The 23,437-nt window shown below is 41.1% G+C and overlaps 1 protein-coding gene across 1 annotated transcript in view; it reads left to right on the plus strand.

Annotated features, from left to right (window-relative positions):
• Nucleotides 1-23,168, plus strand: part of KIAA1210 (KIAA1210 ortholog) — a 46,715-nt gene extending 23,547 nt beyond the window's left edge. The window contains exons 4-12 of the mRNA XM_075720756.1: nucleotides 3,408-3,537; nucleotides 6,023-6,181; nucleotides 7,211-7,276; nucleotides 11,102-11,314; nucleotides 12,455-12,557; nucleotides 13,878-15,473; nucleotides 16,236-16,387; nucleotides 17,082-17,187; nucleotides 21,555-23,168. Coding sequence (XP_075576871.1) covers nucleotides 3,408-3,537; nucleotides 6,023-6,181; nucleotides 7,211-7,276; nucleotides 11,102-11,314; nucleotides 12,455-12,557; nucleotides 13,878-15,473; nucleotides 16,236-16,387; nucleotides 17,082-17,187; nucleotides 21,555-21,727 — 2,698 coding nt within the window. The 3' untranslated portion in view covers nucleotides 21,728-23,168. The remainder of the gene's footprint in view (nucleotides 1-3,407; nucleotides 3,538-6,022; nucleotides 6,182-7,210; nucleotides 7,277-11,101; nucleotides 11,315-12,454; nucleotides 12,558-13,877; nucleotides 15,474-16,235; nucleotides 16,388-17,081; nucleotides 17,188-21,554) is intronic.
• Nucleotides 23,169-23,437: the final 269 nt, after the last annotated feature.

The following is a 23,437-nucleotide window of genomic DNA, read 5'->3' on the forward strand; positions in this document are numbered from 1 at the left end:
GTGTTCATGCAACTGCATCACAGAAGTGATCTGAGAATGAAACAACAATCGCTTTATTTTGTTTGTTAGCATAACTGCAACAGAGTAAGTGACCACACAGCCAGTCCCCTGGGGTAAGGGGAATTGGAGTGACTCAGCTAACCCGGTCCAAAAAGCTTAGGAACATCTGAGCTTACCCCATCAGCCCATAGGAGGGATCTGGCTTAAAATCAGCTGTCTGGTCCAGAGGCAGCATGGGTGCAAACTCTTCCTCTTGCCCTTAACCAAGTACTTCAAGTCCAACTGCTGTTTACATCAGCACTATCCTCCAGTGATTATGAACTGTTTTGCAACATCAGAGATCAGGAAGTGAGTAAAACCCTTCTGTTTTTTCCCTCAGAGATAGGATTAGATGGACTATCCAAAAAAAATTAGAGAATATGTTTGTGCTACTTGAAAACCCGATCTTGCCCAGACCCTGCATGGCATAAGCATGCTTTGTAAATACCTCGAGAGACTGAACAACATAAATCCTCTAGAAAACCGGATCCTGAAAGCCAGTGGAAATACAGCTTGTGAAGGGTTTATAGCAGGGCACTGAGCTTTGCAATTTCTGGCATGCAGAATATCAAAACCAGTCCTAGAACAATGCTGCTGTTTGTTTGTTCTTGAGGCAGAAGCACTGGTTTTCTTCCCCCCCACCCCCTTTTTTTTTTTAACACCATGTAATCTTTTTAAAATTTAAATTTTCTGAATACTAACCAGAGACCAAACCCCCAGATGTGCCAGATGCTTCTTGTAACAGCCAAAGGGATGTGCCCAGATGCCAAGGGGCTGTAGGGAATCGATGGGATTGGGCATCTGTGAAGGGCAATGGAGCATTATGTGCCACTGCCTCTATCTTTCAAGATGCATGAGTTTTGCATGGAAATGGAAAAACCTTGATGGCAAAGTTAAAGCATGTACCATGAATGACTTCTTGTCTGTATCATCAAAAGGATAAAAGACCTTACACAGAGGAAAATTGGGTCCCAAATAGTCTTATTCCAGTTAAAAAGCTTTAAGCAGGAAAAACTGCTGGGACAATATGTAAAATTGTCATGTTTGGCAGGCTGCAGTTGTTTTTGAGAGAGCGGCTGCCTGAAGGAATTGTATCACCTTTCTTCCCCCTACCTCAAACACTAATAAAAGGAGTGGGGTTGCAGCAATAAGAAGTGGAAGATAGCACAGGCCATGATGAGTTTAGGAGCGGCTTTGTGGCTGGCTGTAGAGTCCCATCGTTTCCTCAGTCATGGCAGCTCAAGTGTTGCTACACATGCATGAATTGAGCATTTGTGTAGGGAAATCAGTGTGGAGATACAGTGGCTAAAACAGCTGGGGGTTTAGCTAACAGTGCATCTTTAGCTTCAGTGCAAATATAAATACTGCTTGGAATTACACATGAATGTGTATTTGCACATAAGAGACTCATCTGTACTAAAGCTGCAGTTAATTCTATATTTAATCCAATGCTCTTTTTGTGACTGCCAGAAGAAAATACAGTAATTCTCTTGCAAACACATATGATACATATGCAGAGCGAGAAATAAAGAAACAGATATTTTACTGGCAGTCTCAAGAACAAGGAAACCTCAGCCCTTATTGCTGAAGAATTCCAAGTAGAGGAAGCAAGGAAATCCCCAGTTAAAAATGTTAATACTACTTAATGCGCATGTATTCTTTGCAGTAAATAGAATACGCCAACTAATAATGAATATACATTACAGTAAATAAAAGTTGCATGACGCTGTCTTTCTGAATGCAGTAAAATTATGTCTTGCCCATATAGAATGTCTTTCATGCTGAAAACGACTCTAAAATTGAACACACAAAAAGGTGGGATGGCTTCATTCACTCTAGTGACAAAAAAAGGCAACTGCTTTACTAACACAGATGTTAACTATTACATATAATGGGAGGAAGCATGAACTCTGACCTCTGCTGTGAGAGACAGAGCTCAGATTGTCTTCAACACAACGTAAACATAAAGCAAAATTGTTTTGCCCTACTGTGAGACTCGGTATAACTGTATACTCGTTGACTACACCTTTGGGGCAACAGGAGGGTTAGTCAAGCAGACAAAGGAGATGTTGTATCCAGAGATGTAAAGAAGGGAGATGCAGGAGGAAAAAGAGTCATTTGTTTGGGATTCTTTACATGGTGTATTTACTTTATGAAAGTTCTCAGTCTTTCAGGGCTTTCTTCTAAGTAGAGAATCTGGGGTTAGGCAAATAGCAGAGACCTCTTATATTTGGTTTCCTTGCAGAAGAGTGTTAGACTTACTGGATTTTCCTCGTCAGACTTCTGTTCCTAATCATCCCTTGTTACCCAGAATCAAACTTTCAGAGGCAATGAACATTGCCTGCACGGCAGCTGAGTCAAGGAATCCTTATAACTTGTGGGTTACGAGGCTGGCAGCCAACAACGTGAGAGTATTCTCTGTTTTCCAGTTAAGTGCTAGAATGAAATCCTGGTAGAGGCCATCCTTGTGGTCTTTTGGACAAAGTAATGTACAGACAGTGCCTCCCTATGCTGGTGGAACTTGGTGAATAAAAGATTTGGAGCCTGCTTTGTTGTGCCACCCAAGTGCCAAATTTGCCCTGCACAGCCTAATAGCCCAACCCCAATCAATCTCAGCTGATTACAACTCAGTTAACAGCTGAACACCCAGTGAGCACAGAAGCAGAGCAGGAATATCTTACCTGGGTACTTTAACTTGGCCACGGATAGGTATGTAACTGTGGCCATAGACACTTGTCCCATCTACATTTTTCAGTATGCTTGCTATCTGGCAATGTTCATGATACAGGTGAACAGAACTGGTTTTATTGCTGGACCTGAGAGGATTTGAATCAGGTTTGCTAATGTAGTGGAATTACATTTTCTGCCCGCATTTGCAAGAAGGGGAAAAATAATCCACAATCTTTGGCAGGTATGATGCACACCAGACTGCGGAGGTTGTATCCTGAATGTCTCATGCTAGGCACATTCACACCAAAGGAGGGCAGGGGACTCTTGTCACCCCCCTCTCCGCTGTAGACATCTCTCAGGGTGGCATGCATCCAACTAAATCTCAGCATCTGACCTGATCACCCTGGACTCCCTCTCTAGTCCACAGAGACTGGCCTGTGTGTTCAATACAGGTGCTGAATACATCTGAAGAGAGACACATGCATTTGATCAGCATCCTCAAAAGTGTTTCTTCCTCCCTTCTGAGTATAAAAGGAGCTAGCAGTGACTACCTTAGACAGCTAACATGCAGAAATCTGATGTTAAGCAAGATGCATCCCACCCTGGATTCTTTATGATCCCTCTGCCCTGGTGAAGTAGTGCAGGGAAGTGTTGGAGGGCTGCACCCAGTGCATTGACCACTCTTCCTTCCTTCCCAGGCCCAAAGGAAGCATGGGAAACAAAGCCTTGTCCCATGACAGCGTCTTCATTTTTGAGTCCGCACCAGGAAATGTGGCAGGTGACATGTTGTCTCAGGAAAACATACCTGGAAGAGTGAAAACTTTGCAGGTGAGAACATCTTCCCCTCATTCATGGTGCTGCTTTGTATTAATTGTCTCCTAGGAAACTCTGTTGCTCGATTCCTCTGCTCTGTGCCTTAAGACTTTGTTAACTAAAGTGTCCAAAGCCAGATTTACTAGTTTTGGATCTATTCTGCTTCTTGGAAGCTGCATCTTTGAGCAGTCCTGGTACTTTCAGCCTTGCCCAGGTCTCATAGTGACATGAATCCAGTTCATGGACTCTTGGAAACTTTCCTTAATGAGCATGTCCTCTTCCGATGGGATTTCCATTCTTTACTTCATAGCTACTACTTTTGGGTTAAGGCCATTTATTTATACTGTAGCGTGTCCTTTACTCTGTTATTCTTTATATATTATTTATATGTTATTCTTTTTGGCAATCCTGGCTATGATGTTTTCACTGTACATGCTAGCACCAGCGGCTGTGTAAGTGTGTGGGATGATGGATATGTCAGGGCACTCTTAGTGACAGCTTTATTTATCTCATTATTCTTCTGATCTCTGCCAGCAAAGGATACTTGTTCTGCTAGGTCATTTCCTTCTTCCAAGGCACATACTGAACCCTCCTTGACAGCTCCCTTATCAACTGTTGGTTATATTAATTGCATTTAAATAACTGCCTAGCTCAGAGCACCGAGATAAAAGTTTAAGATTTTTCCAGAGACTGAAAACAAACTGTTGATAAGGCAGCCAAAGGCCATTGAAATTCTTCCTTTGCTCAGCGTGAGCTTCATGTTGCAAAACACAATTGCATCACATGTTAAGTAATAAAAGATGCACAGAGGGACTTGTTTCTCCATAAGACTGCAAAATAGGCTAAGCTTCAATTCAGGGTGTTTTTTGTATAACAATGGGAGTAGCAGGAGAAATCATGTTTATATATGACAGAACTTTGTTGGGGAAAAAAGCTCTTTTCATGCTATCTCCAGTCCACTGTGCCCTCTCTTCATCCATCCATCATCCTGCATGGTAATGTAATACTGCCAGCACTATCTTTATAGCCGTAAAAGACAGCCTTTTTCTGTGAGCTTGACTCTTATCAGAATAAAAGCCAAGCACTAATAAAAGCTGTTATTTTCTTAGCAATGTAAATTGACTTCTAACCAGTAGAAGACAGACTGTAAATTCAGAGTTTCTCCCACACTGCTTTGCTGTCTGCATGTAATAAGTTTAATAAATCAAAGATGGGAAGTTGTGAAAAGAGGGGAAAAGCAAAATTGACTTTCTGTATTTTCCTTCCCATGAAGTGCACAGGTATGTTGTATGTCTTGTTTTGCCCACATCTTTGCGCAATTTGTCAATTTGCAGATCATATTGGTGATGCTTCTTTTTTGTGGGTACGAGGGCCAGAAAGCTGTTTGAACTGGGGGACTGGTGGATTAAAGGGTGGCATTGTGCTCTGTGGCTGTTAGATCTATAGGAATTACATTCCAAGTGAAACTTGCTGAATAAGAATGGCAGCTATTTAGATCTATTTTACAGAGATACAAATGAACGCATAGCTTGTAGAGGAGCACAGAATTAGACCTAGAATTTCCTGATCTGGTTTAATAAGCAAAGAAACAGAAAAAACAGGTCTGCATATTTATCTTGGGAATATTCAGTTGAGAAATTTTTGGTTGCAGGACAAAGTTTCTGTTCAGACCTTGTTTCTATTCCAGCTTTGACATAGCTGACAGACTTAAGCCAAGAATTTTAGTAATGGTGTTTCCTGAGATCTGAATTTTTTTAGTTTGAGGGAACATGTGGCTGCTTGTGAGGTTGCAGACTTTGTTTTGTTTTTCTCGGGTCAGGGCCTGCCAGAGCATTCTTTTGTGCAATCTTGGAAAAGAATCCCCATACTCCTTTACAAACAAAGTTGTTCCTGGCTGCCGTTATTATTCTTGCTGTAGACAGGACCAGGACATAATGCTGGGGACAATTAACAAGCAATTCATTAGGGTGGACCAGAAATTGAATTAAATTGTCTTTGCATTAAAAGTGGGACTCAGCTACTTGTATGGGAGAGGGTGGTGACAAGCTCTCAATATTTGGAAGGGCTTTGTGAAGGAAAGCTGGGGTTGGGAACTGCTGACTGATGATACCTTGTGTGACTATTTGGGACATGCAGATACATGTAATTATTTAAATAATACTTAAATCTAGAATTTTTAAAGTTTTTAAATTTAAAGTGAGTTAAACCGCTGTACATTTTCTGGAATGGTGAAATTTCTGTCTCTGATAACTTACTGAATAAAACTGATTTTGATTTTAATTTTGTACCGAAGCCAGTTCTAATGATGGGTCCTTGATGAAGGTAACTAAATAAAATTTTATTAATGGCCATTTTCTGTAAATGGTCTGTTTCTTCAACTATTCTGTTAACTAAGAGATTCTGCATGCCTAATGGGAGCAACTGGGGTAAAAGTGTCCAAAATGTCCCCTATAAATAATGCTATTGAAAGTCTATATTCTAAATTTCTTTTCAACCACAGCTTCAGTTGCAGCAGAACATCAGACTTGGATCGCCTCCTCTTGTTATAACTGGAAAGAAACTGGAAGATGCAGGTGCTGTTTCTGAAGATGATGGTTTACCTAGAAGCCCTGCTGAAATTTCAACCCTTCATGAAGTTCTGACAGATTCACCAAGCAAGGTATAATCGTTATGTCACTTTAGTGACCACCTGTACAGAAAAGATAAAATCTGCTTGCAGAAGCAAGACTTTTTTGCTTGCTTGTAATAAAATCTGCTGGTGCAGATCAGTTAGAACTAGAACAAATTACCTAGGTGGATTGTGGACTTATCACTGTGAGGGATCCCTAGGAAGTGGCCTTACAAATGCCCCGAGTACCATTTTCTATGCTTTTATGTAGACCAGTGCTGGGTCAGTTGTGACCTATATCATTAGGGAAAGAGGAGAGAAATTCAGCTGATATGACAACTCTCAGTGCCTTTGGGCAAGGCAGTCTCTCCTGGCAGGTCTGCATGGCAGAAAGAATAAAAAGTGAATTATTCATGGGTGAGCGTTTTGTTACTGTGACTGTTCCACTTCCAGTCCGAGAACAAACTGAGAGGCTCACACTGCACAAACAAACCTCCCATGTCTTCCAGCTTCAAAGAGCTGGAGAGAGATTGGCAGTTTCCTGTACCTGTGAAAGGGGAAGAGTTTTTGGGTGTTTTAAAGCTAGTGAGGAAAACAGAAATAATGAGGACTGCAAGAGAATCTTAAACAGTTACTGGTTTTGGAACGAAATAGCTCAAAACCAGGGCAATATTAGTTGAATTGACAGGAAAGTGAAAATCCTGAGTCTGAGAACAGGTCCTGATGGGACTCAGAGGGGGTTTGGGTTATCTTAGGAATTGCCTTCTCACAGCGGATGCATGATTTTGGACTTGGGTGAGCATGCGAGCATTTGTAAATTTGAAGATCTTAAAAAACTTTATAAAATGTTTTGCCTCATGTGGTCAACCTTCATGGCATATCTCATAGCAGGATAAAGCTCCCCCACTTTATGTTTGACCCCTATGAACAAATGAAACCTACTCTGTGAGGCAGGGACTCAGTGACCCTTCCTTTATCTTTCCTTTTGTGTTTTCTTGTAATTAGCACTGGATATCCAGTCCCAGTTAATTCAATGTGATACTTCCCTTGACTTACCCTCTTCCTCATTTTATCCCACAGTCCTCCAACCCTGTTCAGCGCAATAGCTCTTTGAGTTTAGGCGGGACAGACAGTGAAGATGAACAGGTAAATAGCTACTTTTCATGCTAATAAACTTTCCTGAGACAGCATGTGTGGTGTCTGTATGGAGCCAGTACAATAATTTTTTTCTTTTTTTTTTTTTAAATCTATTCTGGGTACAATGTATCCTAGCAAACAATTCATGAACAGTCCAGAGTGATGCAAATGATACTGAAAATATACCTCTCACAGAGCTTTGAATAAGAACCAAATAAAGTGAGGCAGAAATCTACTGGTAAGTGGTTTGTGTGAACAGCATAGTCAGCTCTGTGACACCGTATGAATCTGTAAAGTTACACAACAGAAAATTGGACAAGGCAAAGCACTTCAATTCCACTTCCATGTCCCAGGGCTCCAATACCCAACAGCAGTAATAGCTTAATAACACCTGCCCATCAGCAGTGGCTTGTGAGCAATGCCCTGCATCTCTCTTATCACGGGAAATAATTGCAGGATCAGCCCTTTCTGACGCCAGGTATTCCACAGGAAAAGGTCTGTGTTCATTTGCAGTTTTCTTTGGATGATAAGTGACCATCATCAGCAGCAGGTTCTGCTGTCAGACCAACACAGTCTGTTCCTTGACCAGCTCGGAAAAATTTACAGAGGTCATATTTTTGGAGAGGAGCCTAGGGGACATTCACCTTGACTGTCCCTGCTGCTTGAAGCTGAGTTGAGTTCCTGCCCATCTCATGCTTTCAAGGCAGACCTGCAAGGTTTGCTTATATTGCCTTTCTCCAGCATTAATATAACATCTGGAAGACCAGTCAGACCACCGTTATGCCAATGGCATCTTCAAATGCCAGTGACAAAGGCAGCCACCACTGCAACAGGGCTGATTCGATTCATGGGGTAGCCCTTACAATTGTGTAAGCAATTGTATAAGTAATCTGCCATTTTGCTGAGAAAGGGAATATTTATGGGTACAGAACAGCTATGGGCCATTTTGGCCCAAGCTTTGCAGTCTGCCATACAGAATCCCTGTTTGAGAAGCTCACCAGAGAGAACAGAATTTAACCCTTTGTGAAACTGAGAATAGCCCACAAGTAAAGGGGAGGTAACAGGGTACCTAGAAGATTCCTTCCTGATGAAGAGGGCCTTAAACAGCCAGGGCAACATCTTGAGGGTCAAACAGTTAGTGCCAACCCCAGTGCTAAGGAAGCTTTCCCTTTCGCTCTCTCTTTGGCCAGCCTTCTCAAAAGGAGGGAGCAACCTTTGGGCAAGACCAGCTCAACTTTCCTCTCCATGGTTGAGATCACTCTCCTGCTCAGTCATTCTTTTGCTTTAGGGATAGAAAGATAAAGCAATGTCTCCCCCTCGTAGTAGATTACTAGTCACACAACTCTAGAGGCCCAAGTGATCTAGGTAACTTGGATTGTCATTATTTTTAATAACTTCTTGTATATATTTTATCATTACTTCCATGTACATTTTATTAACTCATCTCCCATTTTATATTTTGACTAAAATGCTCCATTTTGTACGCCTGCATACTGTTTTTTCCTTACAATGCAAAAAGCCCTTTTCTATCCAGTTCTGAAGTCTTTGAGTTCTTCAGTCTTAAAACCTCATCTCCTGTGAGAAAGAAAGACAGGGACAGGAGAAATTTTTTGCTCTCTTCTATATTGCACAGAATTCCCCACTTAAATGCTCTTCTTTTTTCTCCTCAACTTACTAGGAATCTGGCTAGCTTCTCTACAGTACTGTGTATGTTCCTTTACCCAAGTATTTTTCTTAGTCAGCAGTTTGGCTTAGCAGAAATCTTGACAATATGTTTATCTAAAATAAAAAACCTTTTCCTAAATAATCATAATTTCTTTCAGTAGCTTTTGAAACTATTTATGTAATACCAGGATTTGAGCTAGCAGAACACAAGTTGTTAAACTGAATAACCTCACCCCAAAGATGAGGAAAATTGTGAAAAGCACCAAGAAATCTACACCAGTTAATCCATTTAACAATGTTATATATTCAGTAAAGGAAAAAGAGGATTTGATCCTAAGCAATCTGAAGTTATACACAGCGTAGTGGTTTACATTTTACTATCGTATTGATCTTGCTCCAGACGATAGTTACTTAACTTCTTTGCCCTGTGCTGCTTCACTGGGTTTTCCAAGAACTTCATGCTTCTGTCACCTCTGTGTGTAACCTTGATGTGTCACCCATGTAACTTCTCAGTGCCTTCCACATTTATAAATACCCACTTTCTGACTAATCCAAAGCTAAATGTGAGGCTATCGCTCAAAGTGAGTGGCAAGTAACTTCACAGAGACATTAACCAGCATTACCCTGCCTTTTCCAGATAGCTGTTACGGAAATCTAACTTCCTTGTTGGCATCTTCTGCCTGGCCTGATTAAAAGCAAAACAAGGTCTCAGCTTGTGGGGCTGAGGACGGTGCTTTGGCACAAACACTCTTTAGGAAATGGGTCTTCTAGCTGCAGCGTTCTTCTTGTGCAGGCTCCTATAACTGTGCAATAACCAACAAACTCCAAATTTATGTTCTACTTAAACACTGATGTGGGAATCCTGTGTCTGCTCCATTGTCTTTGAGAGAAGATACCAACTGTCAGTCAGTGCTCAGAGAAAATAAAAAAAACTAAATCCTCAGTGGAGTAGGGAATTTGCCATTTATGTACAGCAGTAGCTCAGATACTAGCTTCAGGTGTTTTTATATTAAATAAGCACAATTGTAATTTTATAATTGAAAGGCAGAAGAACTTGTATGTAGAAATGAGTAACAATGTTACTATCTTTTTAAGTTCTAGTGATCCTTACAGGTTTATCATTAATCTTGTAGAATCTGTATATAATACATTCTGTTGTGGTTTATTTCAGATCTAGGAACTAAAAAATTCAATGGAGAATAAGGGAATTAATTTTAGCTGCCTTAAACACAAAGCAATGTACCTAGACAATTTTTGTAGATCAGATGAAAAGATGCTTTCATTATTTTTAAAACTTCATCAGCATACATGTTTTAAATGCTGTGTTATGTCCTAAGCTTAAATGAAACTAAAATCTGAATGCCAAGCACAGTTAATGGCTGTGTTTCACCTAGCTTTATGACCAAAGCCAAAATAGCAGGTATGTTACACTGAATGAAGTTTGTTTGGCATGTCTATGAAATTTTGCAAATGTTCCAGAAAGTCTGGTCTACATTTCAAAACAGTAACAAAACTAGTAAAACTACATGTTTAGGGGTTTCTCTACAAACACCTCTGTAACACCTTTTTTTTTTTTTTTGATAGTATAATCTAAAGTTACTGCTGTTTAGTTCCCTAGAGCAGCATTGCTGCGAGGGTGAGATCCACGTCACTGGAAGATGGTTCTGGGGTACTTGTTGGAGAGAAGAATTTGATTTTTCTGGGAGAGTGGATATTAAAAGAGCAAAGCAGCTATGGTAACTTTCTTAGAAATAGAGATAATGAGGAGCAAGTATCCATGCTACTTTTGTGGCTTTTTAATAACATATTCCTGTAATGTGTCGCATTATTGGGATGAAAAGGCAGCTATGAAAACTGCACCAGTGTCTCCTGCTGGTGCATATGTATATTGCAAATGGTTTTTCAGATAAGAGCTGGGGACAGCTGAGGCTCTTACTGTGGGAGAGGGAGAGACAGGTATTTCTCACTTTTGTGTAACATACAGCCAAACACACAGAATTTAGTAATCTCTATGCAGAGATGACATTAGGCATGCATTTTAAAGTGAGGATTTATGTCCAAAAATATAGCCATTTCAGGCTTCTGAAATGGAATGAGCTAGCAAAAGAATTGTTGCCAAGATGTGGGGAAGCCAAGCAAAATGTATAGTGACGTGTTTGTGTTTTACAGATACCTTCTGGAGCTTCCTCCAGGCCCATCAGTCCTTCATTCTCTGTCACTCCGGGGGCTGCCGGCTCACAGGGCAGCAGCTTCCTTCCCGTCGACTTCACCGTCCCTGCCAGTCCCCTTGGCTGCCTGGACACCTCAGCAGCCAGGCACAGGATTGCCATAAACCCCCGGAAACAGAAAGGCTTTACCAACAGGAATCAGCAAACCCCCCAGGTAAGTGTCTTCTGGAAAAGAATCACTGCGTGGAAGGAAATGGATGTGAATTTTTAATTATTATTTTAAATATCTTTTTCCATTTTTTTTCTTTCCTATCCACATTCCTTTACTTTTTTTTGTTCTTCCATTGGAAGAAGGGAAACTACCTATTTTCCACCAGCCAACCCAACAAAAAATGCTCAGAAAACTTCAATATCATGGGAGCTGAAGGAAAGTGCAACTTTAGTTTTTCATTATTTAGCGAAAAAGTTGCAGGTTACACTTCATTTGTAAAAACATTCCTCCTCTTTGAAAAGCTAGTTTTCCGTTTTAAAGAAGCCTAAGTCTATTGCTATATTTCTAAGTCTATATCTACAATTTCAGATTAGCTTTAACTTAATTCTTTGTATGTCAAAGGAAAGACTGAAGGACTTTAGGAAGGAATGTGGCTCTGCATGTGGGAAATTAAGATGAGATGCTTTTCATCCTGGCTTCTAGGAAACACATTGTGAAGATGAAGTTCACCAGATAGAAAAGGTTGTTGAGCTGGAGTGTGACAGAAATAAGGAGTAATGGTTCCATACTGCGTTTTCCCCATCAGAGAATCATGCATGAAAATCTGTCCTGGAGTTAGAAGTGCCCTGCCCTGAGAAGGGGGGAGAAGGGGGAGAAGTGGGAGAAGTGGGGAGAAATTCAGGATGAATGTAATGCAGAATGAGGTTTTCTTGGAAACTTGGGCCCTTCAGCATCTTTGCTGAATACTCTTTGTGCTGCAGCTGGGACAACTACAATGCTAAAGGAGAAAAGCTAATTGTGGAGTGTCAATCAGAGATACCAGAAGTGATGATAATGTCTCTGGCTTGGTCTGTTCTGTGCCACCAGGTAGCTTGGGTGATGTCTTAAAAACATGCTCATTCACTCAGAATATGTCAATGCCAGAACATTTCAGATTCAAGAGAGACCCATGGACTGTCTTTGACATTTTAAACGTGAATGATTTCTATGTTTGTTATTGGAATAGTACATTACCCACAGTGTTGGTAAATTACAGGATGGGGGGTTTGTGTGTATGTTTTGAGTATTCATAAACATGTGGGTGTATAAAATACAAATTTTGTGCATTATTCTTGAATTAAAAAATCTTGTGCACCTCATTAGGTGGAACAGCTGGAAAATGAAGCATGTCTTCCTGCAACTCCAGAAGAGAAGGGAAATTCAACAGAATTACTTGAGAGTGACCAGCATAAAAGTGATTGGGAAGGTAATACAGACTTATGAATTGCTACTTTGGGTGCTTGAAGTCTTCTACATAAGGCTGACAGGACCCATTTGAATTGTAAGTCCTTTCAAACTAGGCATCTTTTTGGTTTTATATCATCAAACCAATCCTGGCTGCTAAAGTGTTGTGATGGAAAAAGTCATGTACTCCACTAAACACAGTGGTGCTGAAATGGTGAACTCTGAAGGCAGCATTAAAAAAATATGTGAAGTGAAAGTCCCATGTTCAGAAGTACCTGTGCTACACAGCTGGCTAGATCTCATTTGCTGGGGATCCCAGTTCCTTGTAACTCAGAAAAGTCTTAACCTCAGCATTATATCTGTTATAGAATCATAGAATCATTTAGGTTGGAAAAGACCTTTAAGATCATCCAGTCCAACCATTAACCTAACATTACCAAGTCCACCACTAAACCAATTAAGGGTAGAGTAGCAATTTTGTGTTTCCTGGCTTGGTGGCTGGATTATTTTTTAATGAAAGTAAAAACTAGGAATCATTAAGATTGGAAAGGATCTCCAAGATCATCAGTCCAGATGTATGTAAAGTGACTTTAATTGACTTGTGTTTACTAGATTTTCCTTCACCACCTGTCCCCTTATAATTTGAATAATAGTTAATTGCCAGTGGTAACACAATTTTAATTGTAAATTGTAAAAACGAATGAAATTTCTCCAAGCACCGAAGGCTTTTCTCTTTAGCACTGCATTACAAATGCACTGGCTGATGGTAATGCTATAGTGTAGTGGGAATGTTGGCACTTTGTTGTGGCACTTTGTTGTCAGGGCAGACTCAGGACCTGATGCTGTCACACATCAGTTACTGTGTGTGCAGACGCATCTAAGCTATCCAGATGTTCAGCAGCCCTGCTGGAGCTGCAGGAGGCAAAGCTATCTGATGCTGAGATGTTCTGCTTAAATACAGAAAATCCTCCAGATCATTCTAGACAGCCTTTCTAGGCATACACATGAAGAAATGTCTAGGGAAATCTGGCTAGTAGTCTTACAACTAGGGGTAGGCACAGAAAAGAAATAAACAGCAACTTATTTGGTACACCTTAAGCAGACAACAACAACTTTCAGTCATTCCTGGGATTAGGTATGTTCAAACTGAAAACTTTATTAGTCTCCTCACTTGGACAGCCCATTTCTAAATATGGTTTTAACAGCCTTATTTATCAGACAACGGTGGCCAGACATGGGGTACTCATGCTAAATGACTGCACTATCTGGAATGAATTACTGATACAGATGGTGCTTGAATTGTAACCTTTAAGTGCACACTGTTCTCCTATGTTTAATATAGGATTATCAGCCCTGGTGGGACATTGTACAAAGGGAAGTGGTTCTAAGGAGACACCAGCTGTAAAAAGTCCCACTGATGCTGCCCGTAACTCTCGTGATTCCACACTTGTGGCAGAAGACTCTTGTGCTTTGCTGCAAGAGGATGCATGCCTTCCAGACATGGAGCATCACTATAAAGCAGCTGCACCTCTTCTGAGACCTGAGCCTTCTCCAGTGAACCTGGAGGAACACCACAGTGCAAAAGTGTCGTGCTGTTCAGATAAGTCTGCTGATGAATTGAAATTACATCAGCAAAATACCAATACTGAAGTACCTGCACTTCTAAAATTGCAACAAATTGAAGGGGAAGCTGTTGTGTTACCAGACATACTAGCAGCTGACTTGTTTAGCAATGGTGTGGAAACAGAGGGCATAGATATATTGGCAGACGTTGCACAAAGGTCCTCAGTAAATTCTGTGGACCCAAACATCAAAGACCAGGAAAAGGGGGATCCGGTATTTATTGGCAAAGTAGAAGCCTGCTTGGGTACTATTGAGAATCATTCCAACCACGCTGTCTCAGATACTGCACCAAGCACTTCACAGGTTCCTGTAGCTGATTCGGAGTCGTCTTCTGACATCAAGACAGTGGGTGTGTTGAAGCCTGAAAACAGTCCAGTAACAAAAAATGACAAAGAGACTTGTGAAATAATGGAATTTCAGTCATCCAAAGGCAATGCAGAAAAAAAAATGGACACTGCTGCATCTGTCTCGGAAGCAGGTTGCATGCTAACTCCCAGTAAATTGGAAGTATGTTTTAAAGCAGAAACTGTTTCTGTTTCGAAGAGTAACCAAGGCAGTCAACAGGCCAACACATCATACATTTCTGAAAAGCTTTCCATTGGATGTCTTGCCTCCTCAAGTTTGGCTGGCTTGAAGAGTAATATCTCTTCCAATGATGACAGTAAGGAGTACCAGATAAGCAGTACATCTTCTCACAGAAAAACAGTGGAAGACAGTCGATCTTCAGATGAAAATGTAAAAAATCCACTGAAGACTGCTTCTGCTAAACCGGTCAGATTTACCATTGCACCAGCATGGCAAAGATCTCTCTCAGGGGGTTCAAATTCAAAGGAAGATTCCTATACCAGAAGTTCCCCAACATCCCCTATAAGACCAGAGTTGTTTGAAGGAATGACAAAAGAACACACGTGTTTTGATGCAAATCAGGAATCAGCAAAAAACAACTCGGATAGATTTGATCGAGATTGTAAGGACAGTGATTTGCTTTGGAGTTCTTCTACAGAGTGGGCTGACTATGAAGCACAAAATGTTGAAAACCCGTTTGGGATCAGACTAAGGAGAACATCATCTTTACTAAAATACCAGAATGAAGGCCATGCTGAGCCTCCAAAGCTGATCCCCTCAACTGTTCCCACTGCTGCTTCTGCTTCAGTCAAGGAGGATCAGAAATCAGTGGGCATTGGGAAGCCACCTCCAGGCCTTTCTGTCAGCACAAAATCATTTGTTAAAAAACCAGATCTCCTAGAAGACAAAAATCCTCCCAAGACAAGATCAGAAGAATTGGCAAAGAAGCAAAATGGTCACAAACTGTCAGGTATTTATGCTGTATTTTTATCCAAACATTGTAGAAAACAGTGGCCGTATAAAAACCTTGGCAGAGTGGCAAACAACAGATAAAAATCCTCTTGATGACGACCAAATTCAGCCTTGAGTTCGTCAGCACCATAATTTAATTGGCTTGATGATTTGGCCAGTCAAGAGAATTCTTGGCTTATCTTAATGAGGGGTGTGTTCCAGCAAGAATAACAACAGAGTAATAGCTTAAGGCCCTCTGAAACATTTCTGGTACGACCTACGTGTGCATATAGTTGGAGATTTAACACGGCTTTTTAAAACTTGCTGCTGTTTTGTAGTTAATTTTCCAGACTGCAGCAGTTCAAACCTTAACTAGGAGTTGCATTAGGCGTGATTATTTTTTCTATTATTTTCTACAATGGCTTCATTTAAAATATTTAAAAAGTGAAAAGGCAGCCTGTATTTTACTGACTACATGAAAAAATAATGGTTATCATACTCATTTAATCTGCAATGTAAGGATGTTGTTTCAAAGTCAAAATCCGGTTCACAATGATCTCAGTGGGAGTTCTGCCATTGACTTAAACAGAAGCAGAGTCAGGTCAAAAACTCCAGAATAAACAGAAGAACAGTTATTGCCAAGGACAAAATAATCAGGGAAGGTAATTTTATCTCTGCAGTGTTCAAAGGGTATTACAGATGCTGAAGGATTTAAAACACAAAACACTAGCTTTAGACTGACTTGACCTAAATCCCTTCTTCAAAAATGCTTCTTTTGTAGAAAAAGTCTCCTCTCAACATTTGGAAAATGCTTCCTCTGAACCAGCTTGGGTCTCCATGGCAAAACGAAAACAAAAGGGTTTCCAGGATCACCCACTTGCCAAAGAACATAAAGCTGAAGACAAAGCTTTGACCAATGTGGACCAAGAGGAGGTAGAGTACCAAGTAATGTTGCATGGGTGTGAATTCTGCACCAGATTGCCAGGGTACTTCTGTGAACTGTTCAAGATCATCTTCATGGGAGGTGTGTTGTGAGCACTACTCAGAGAGATTTTGGGGTCTTGCCTCTAAAATGTATTGAGACAGACAACTGATGCAAGTGAGCAGACACATGTGTGACTATACTCTCACAGTGATTAGTTTCAGAACCGGATCCTCCTGTATGTTCCTTTGCACTGCTCAAACCTGAACCTTTTCAGACCTTGCCTATTGCCCAGGATGTATTTATGTAGCCCAAGAGCTGCTTTGAATTGCACTAGCTTCCTCACTGTGACTGACCTACAGACTGCATTCACTGCTCTGCTCTGGAGACTGTGTGCTGAAAGTTTAGCTTTTCCACTGACTCTTGCACAAGTTTTTTGTGCAGCTTGGGCAGGTTCTTCAATTCCCCATTCATAAGAGAGAGAGGATAACTTGCCTGCCTGTGAAGTAACCCTGTATTTGTAGCAGCTGTCTTCCTTCTTGCCTTCTCCCTCCTTCCTACACACAGGATATCCCCAACCATCCTCGTCTGGCTTTTGCTGCATTTCCACAGTCAGGTTTAGAGATGGTGCCAGGGCAAGCTTTATGAGTGCCAGTGGCCAGTGTGTTTCTTAGTACATTCTTTTCTTCTCTCCTCCTTTCGTAGCAAGGGGTCTGTGCTAGTGAGAACATACTGAAGAAGAATATGCCTTCCATCTTGAGCTCTCAGGACAAGAAAATGCAAATGAAGACCAGTGTGTCTGCTGCAGCAGGTATTCTTTTTCTTTACATCTTTAGATAGTGGCCACAGTTTACACCAGTAAGTGGCATGGGTGGTAGGAAATGGGGAGAGATAGCTACCTTTTTGATAATCAGCACACTTTATATAAGGCCTGTTCAGACTATAGTTTGTGTATAAGTCAACATATTGGCTTGCTCACTCAGCAGAGAAAGAAAGTGAGGAACTTTTATCTCTACTGCCAGTTCATGGAATGGCATATAAACAATATGGTGATTTATTACTGGTAAAGGTCAGTACTAACAAATAGCAGTTGAAGTTGGAGAGGATCCAGAAGAGAGCAGCAAAAAAAGTCAGGTCTTCTAGACCTCCAGTCAGCCAGGAAATACTGATGGGAGTTGAGCTTTTTAGTCTAGAGAAGACCACTTAATATGCTGCAGAGGACACGACTAGTCTTTATGCCCTGTATAAGCTTAAAATGCACCAGGGGAGGTTTAGCTTAGACATTAGGAAATACTTTCTAAAAAGAGTGTAGAAGTGCGGAATAGTATAGGTTGCTTACAGAGCTTGTATAGTTTCCATTGATGGATGTGTTTAATAGATAAACATGTATCAAGAATAATTTAGGTAGAGTCAGTTCCACCCTCAGGTGAACACAGAGGCTCGATGGCCCCTCTCCTGCCCTGCTAGCTGTGATTCTCTGTAAGAAAGATGCAGGGGAAGAGTGTGAGTCAGACATCGTGACTCACATACCTCTTCCAAGGCTACTGCTGGGCTGCAGCTTATCCCTCCTTGCTTACTCAGTGTGGTGCCAAACCTCACAGACACGCTCCAGCTAGATATAGATAAACCAGTTCTTCAGCTGTAAAAGCATGTTGTGCTAGCCGCAAGGTATTGATTTCAGATACTGCCTAAGAAGGTAAGATGCTCCACTGTGTCAGAGCAGTGGCTTTTCCATTCCAGGTTCCTGTTGCTGACACTGTCAGTAAGAGATGCTGTCTAGAGAGAGCACATGCACCTGGCCACTCTCCCATTATAATCCACCAGCATCCAGAACTGTTGTATTAAAGATATTGGGGGTACCTGTGTGCCTGCTCCCTGTAGTAGTTGTTTATAGAGCTGTTACCCATTTTTGAATCTACATGTCCTACAAAATAAGCTTTCTCCCTTACTACAGGTAGCTGACCAGCTGAGGATGTGCACCAACACAGAGGCTCTGATGTCAGTTGCCAGCCTGTCTGTCTGTGACTAAAATACAGTAGTTTTAGAAAGGATTCTGCTACAGGCCAGCTTCTTCCTATGGTTTTAGGTGCAAAGTGAGAGTTGAAACGTAAACAGGCCAAGATTTTTGCTCAGATTAGAAGGTCTTCCTTTGAAAGGCTGGCACAAACTGACTGGATTTCTGTGTGTTGAATCATCTAAACCCTGGAAGCCCAACAGCCTTCACTTGAAATTCAGAGCTCCACAAAGTACTCTGCTACTCGTTTACTAGAACTTACACCACTTGTGGTCCTTGCAGCAGAATACAAGTTTTTCTGCATTACCTCTTCCCAAGAATTGGCCTAATTTCCTGACATCCAATGATTGGTTCCTCCCCTCCAGGGACAGCATTAATAGGCATATTCTAGTCTTCCACTTCCTGAATATCACAAAGAGCTCTGACCAGTGTTGATGTTTAAGGAAAACACTGCTCCTCCACTGCTCAGAAAACCATGCCCTGTTGTTTAGGAAACGTTCAGCACTGTCAGCACATGAGTAGGAAATTGGGAATACCAAATGTAAACTCTCCTCCCATTAGCACAGCCAGCAATTTGTCTAGTTGAAGGTGCTGGTGGTGGAAAGGATGTAGATTTAATATCCAGAGGAGTTATTAATGTGGATCATGCTTTTTGGCTCATGTTAACTGTTAGCAGTTTTCTTGATGGATGGTTGAGTTTTTCTGTGCAATGCATACGTCCTGCACACAACAGCAAAGGCCAGGACAGCTCAAGGTCAGCTAAGTTTGGAAGAGAATTCCAAGAAATCAGATCCTTACTTTACTGAGTCTGACTGTTTTGTTACTGCTGTGTGGCAGCCCATGACATAATCAAGGGAAGATTACTTAGAATCATAGAATCATTTAGGTTGGAAAAGACCTTTAAGATCATCGAGTCCAACCATTAACCTAGCACTGCCAAGTCCACCACTAAACCATGTCCCTAAGCACCACACCTACGTGTCTTTTGAATACCTCCAGGGATGGTGACTCAACCGCTTCCCTGGGCAGCCTGTTCCAACGCTTGACAACCCTTTCGGTGAAGAAATTTTTCCTAATATCCAGTCTAAACCTCCCCTGGTACAACTTGAGGCCATTTCCTCTTGTCCTATTGCTTGTTACTTGGGAAAATAGACCGACACCCACCTCCCTATAACCTCCTTTCAGGTAGTTGTAGAGAGCAATAAGGTCCCCTCAGCCTCCTTTTCTCCAGGCTAAACAAACCCAGTTCCCACAGCTGCTCCTCACAAGACTTGTGCTCTACACCCTTCACCAGCTTTGCTGCCCTTCCCTGGACATGCTCCAACACCTCAGTGTCTTTCTTGTAGTGAGGGGCCCAAAACTGGACACAGTATTCAAGGTGTGGCCTTACCAGTGCCAAGTACAGGGGGACAATCACCTCCCTGCTCCTGCTGGCCACACTATTCCTGATACAAGCCAGGATGCTGTTGTCCTTCTTGGCTGCCTGGGCACACTGCTGGCTCATGTTCAGCCGGCTGTCGACCAACACTTAGCTTGCTTCGTCTCTCTCCCACTTCACCCTAAGCATGGTGATGTTTGTCCCAAAGTCCATCTTCCTTCAAATAGGCATAAGCCACTGGTTTTGGGTTTTGTTTTATCTTGTGCTGTTGAGAACATGAAAAGGACTTCAGACTCACTTTTGCTTATTACAAAGAAGGAAGTCTTCCAAAATGTGAAAAATTGATTTCCAAAATCAAAATTTCAGTAACACTTAAATTCCTACGTCACCGTAGATACTTCGGAAAAATTCGCACTGTAGAGCTGGAGCCTGTTTTTAATAGATAGTATACTTCCTCCAGTATTCCTAAGTACAGCTTACCTCCTGCAAGAACTACCAATGAGCCAGGATTTTTAAGAGACCAGAGACCTCCTGTGTGGAGATAGGGAACTTCTTTGGCTTTGCTCAGGACTGTGACTGGTGGAGCTGATGGACATTTTCCATTGATTTCAGTGCAAGCAAGATCAAGCTTCTTGTACTTAACATTGTCTAAGTCCCCATGTGGCCTCTGTTCTTGTGCTGGAGCACAGCAACCTCATCATGCCTGCCACATGCCACACACAGACTAAGCAGTTATGAGAAAAAGTTTGAATTTTCTCAGTTTGACTTACACACAGAAATGAAGTACTGCCTGGGTTGAAATGGATGGAGAGAGCATGATGTTGAAAGACTTGTGAACCATGTCTTGAGAAATGAGAGCTGCATCTGTTCAGAGCTGCATTCTATGAAGCTCCATTCCAGGCTGTTGGTCTGAAGACATTAATCTTGAAAATTTTCAAACAAGGTGGATGGAGGAGGCATTTTCTAAATAGTAGTAACTCAAAGCCATACAAGGAGTGTTATCTGTATTCCTCCATCCTTTGTGAGGATGAAAGGCTTGTGTTAGGCTGCATGAAGATGAACCCTAGCCCCACCAGAATCCCACCTTCTTGGCTTACAAGTCCAAGAACATAAAGCACTGGTTTGATCCCTACCTAGTATTTAATAATATTGCTGGAGCAATATTTGAGCTGGCAGTGAAGAGTGAAAAAAAATCTTTAAGACTTCGTAGTGTTGAAAAACATACACCAGTTACTTTTAACCCCACAGCAAGCCTGGGGTGATCCTTGCCCTGTAGATATTTTGTTTCCATTTTCCTGCATACTCAGGAGTCTTGTTCCTAGATTTTCTTGCACTTACAGAGCAGAATAAGCCTGTGGAATTCCTTGCTGTGCACTGTCATGGAAATTGAGTTTGAAAAGATAAAGAAACAAGTTATCCAAGAATATGAGTTATAAAAATACCTGGGGCTATAGTCTCCACATGCTTGAGGAATTCTGAAGAACTTCTTCATTTATCAGGGCTTAGACACTTGCTGTTGGGACTGAGGAGAAAATTCTTTTATGGTCAGATTATTCACTCAGTATCAATTTTTCCATTGCAATAGCTAATCCTCGCCATTGTTGTAGCTGGACCAGATAGTGCTAGTGATACCCAGTTTAACAATTCCTCTGCTTTTTTTTTTTTCAGTCACAAACATTCTGGGCTGTAAAACAATTGCTTTAGAGAGAAGGAAATATTATTGGCAGAAATTGAGTTTTTAACTCTCTAGCCTTCTGACGAGTGATGGATATCTTGTTGTTGGCAGGTAAAGTTGGACCTATTGCTCAGGAAGCATCTGTGATTCCTGCTGTTGAAAAGGAAGCACGACACTCCTCTAACCTGCCAATGACACCATGCAGCCCCGCTGAACCACCATGGCTATCCCTGGCCAAGAAGAAAGCCAAAGCATGGAGTGAAATGCCCCAGATTGTACAATAGCAAATGACATGAGCATCCATCTTTGTATTGCCAATAGCTGCGTTAACTCAATTTAATCACTTCTTTACTGTGACCATTTTTTTGAGAAATAAGAGCCTTAAAACTTTTGATCAGACTGTTGTATGTAAATACACAATGAAGAAATGCCATCGCAGGCTTAATTTGAAGTATTAGGAAGCTGAGCATTTCCTACTGTCAAATACTAGGAAAACTTGATCAATTTGTTATATCCTTACACATTTGACAGTGATGTTCTAAGAAGTCATGCTTCAGGCTTTTGAAACATTTCCCTTGCAAAATACATTTTTAAAGTTTCTGCAGACCACACAGTATTTTGTGCAATGTGGCTTTGGCTAAGAAATTTATGTATGCTATAAAATAGACATAATGCTGGGCACTGACACATCATGACTCATGGACATTGATGTCATCACACTTCTTGCTCTAATGCTCTGGGATGGGCAGTCTGACTTTGCTTCTGATTGTTAATTGATCTGTTTTGTGATATCTGTAGGATCTAAACAGCATTGCGAGTTGGAGTACTTCTGGCTTTTGGATGGTTTGAAGTCACAATGCTGTGGGTCTTGTGCTTTACTCATTGATGCCTGCTGGAATGGCCTGGAGCCACACACCTTCTGGTCTCTCCCATGCACTAGAAAACCACCACGCTCTAGCGTATACTCTGCTTTTGGTGACACCTTTGGAAATCTGGGATAATTTGGCCATTATACAACAAAAAAAGTCCTTTCTTTAATTATGGCAAATAGTGATTTATTTTTTGTGAGATTCCTCAGCCAGTTGTCTCTCTTAAAGAGTGTGTTGGGAATGGGAACTGTTTGCTACCTAGAAAGTGGCATCTTGTTTTCAACAAATGCTACTCTACTGTCCATGTTCATGTGGATTTGTATTTAGTCAGGTGTATTTAATATTAGTGATAAAAGGGGCATCTGCTTTCCTCTTTGCCTCATCAGTCTCTCAACTCAACAGTAACTCAACATCAGTCTAAGAATGTGCAGCTGGGAAGGGATTATCCTCTCAGGGCCTGGCCTTGCAGTCACTTAAGCTGACAGAAGTTTTGTTATTGATTTTTAAGGAAGCAGACATTTGAAAAAGATGCTTTGTAAAATGATGTTAGTGGCTTAAGTGGCAGTGGCACTTATGGTCCTTTTCGGTTTTTGCAGCATTGCACATTTGTGTAGTTTTTGCTTACAGTCGATGCAAATTTGAAGGCTGACTTGGCCAATGGACAGTTTTTAGCTGGAAAGTTGGTAGGTATTTTTAAGGAAAATATTATCTATTGATAGGATTAACTGCAAAACAAAAAATTTGGTTTCAGATCAGCTTAAGCAAGACTTTAATCTTCCAGTCTTGGCCTGAGTTTAATATGTAGCTCTTGCAATTTGAAAACAGTATTAATTAGGAGCTAGACTGTGATTTTTTTTTTTTTAAATATAGGTGAAAATTTACTCATCCAAGTAGGCTCACTGAAGCTATAGATACTGTTTATTTTGTACTAACACCAGAAAGAGTAAGAGTTTCACATTGGCTTGGTAATCCATGCCTATTTTACTACTTGTTTTTCTCTATTTTAGGAAGCATATCTTCTCTTACAAAGAACTGAAACATTTGTATTTCTCTGAAACGTTTGAGTGTAATGTAAATGAACATACTCAGCTTTGATTCCTGAGGTTTTGCACAGCTGCCATCTCA

This window comes from Pelecanus crispus, chromosome 13 (genome assembly GCF_030463565.1).
Source record: "Pelecanus crispus isolate bPelCri1 chromosome 13, bPelCri1.pri, whole genome shotgun sequence".
In the NCBI taxonomy this organism is placed as follows: Eukaryota; Metazoa; Chordata; class Aves; order Pelecaniformes; family Pelecanidae; genus Pelecanus; species Pelecanus crispus.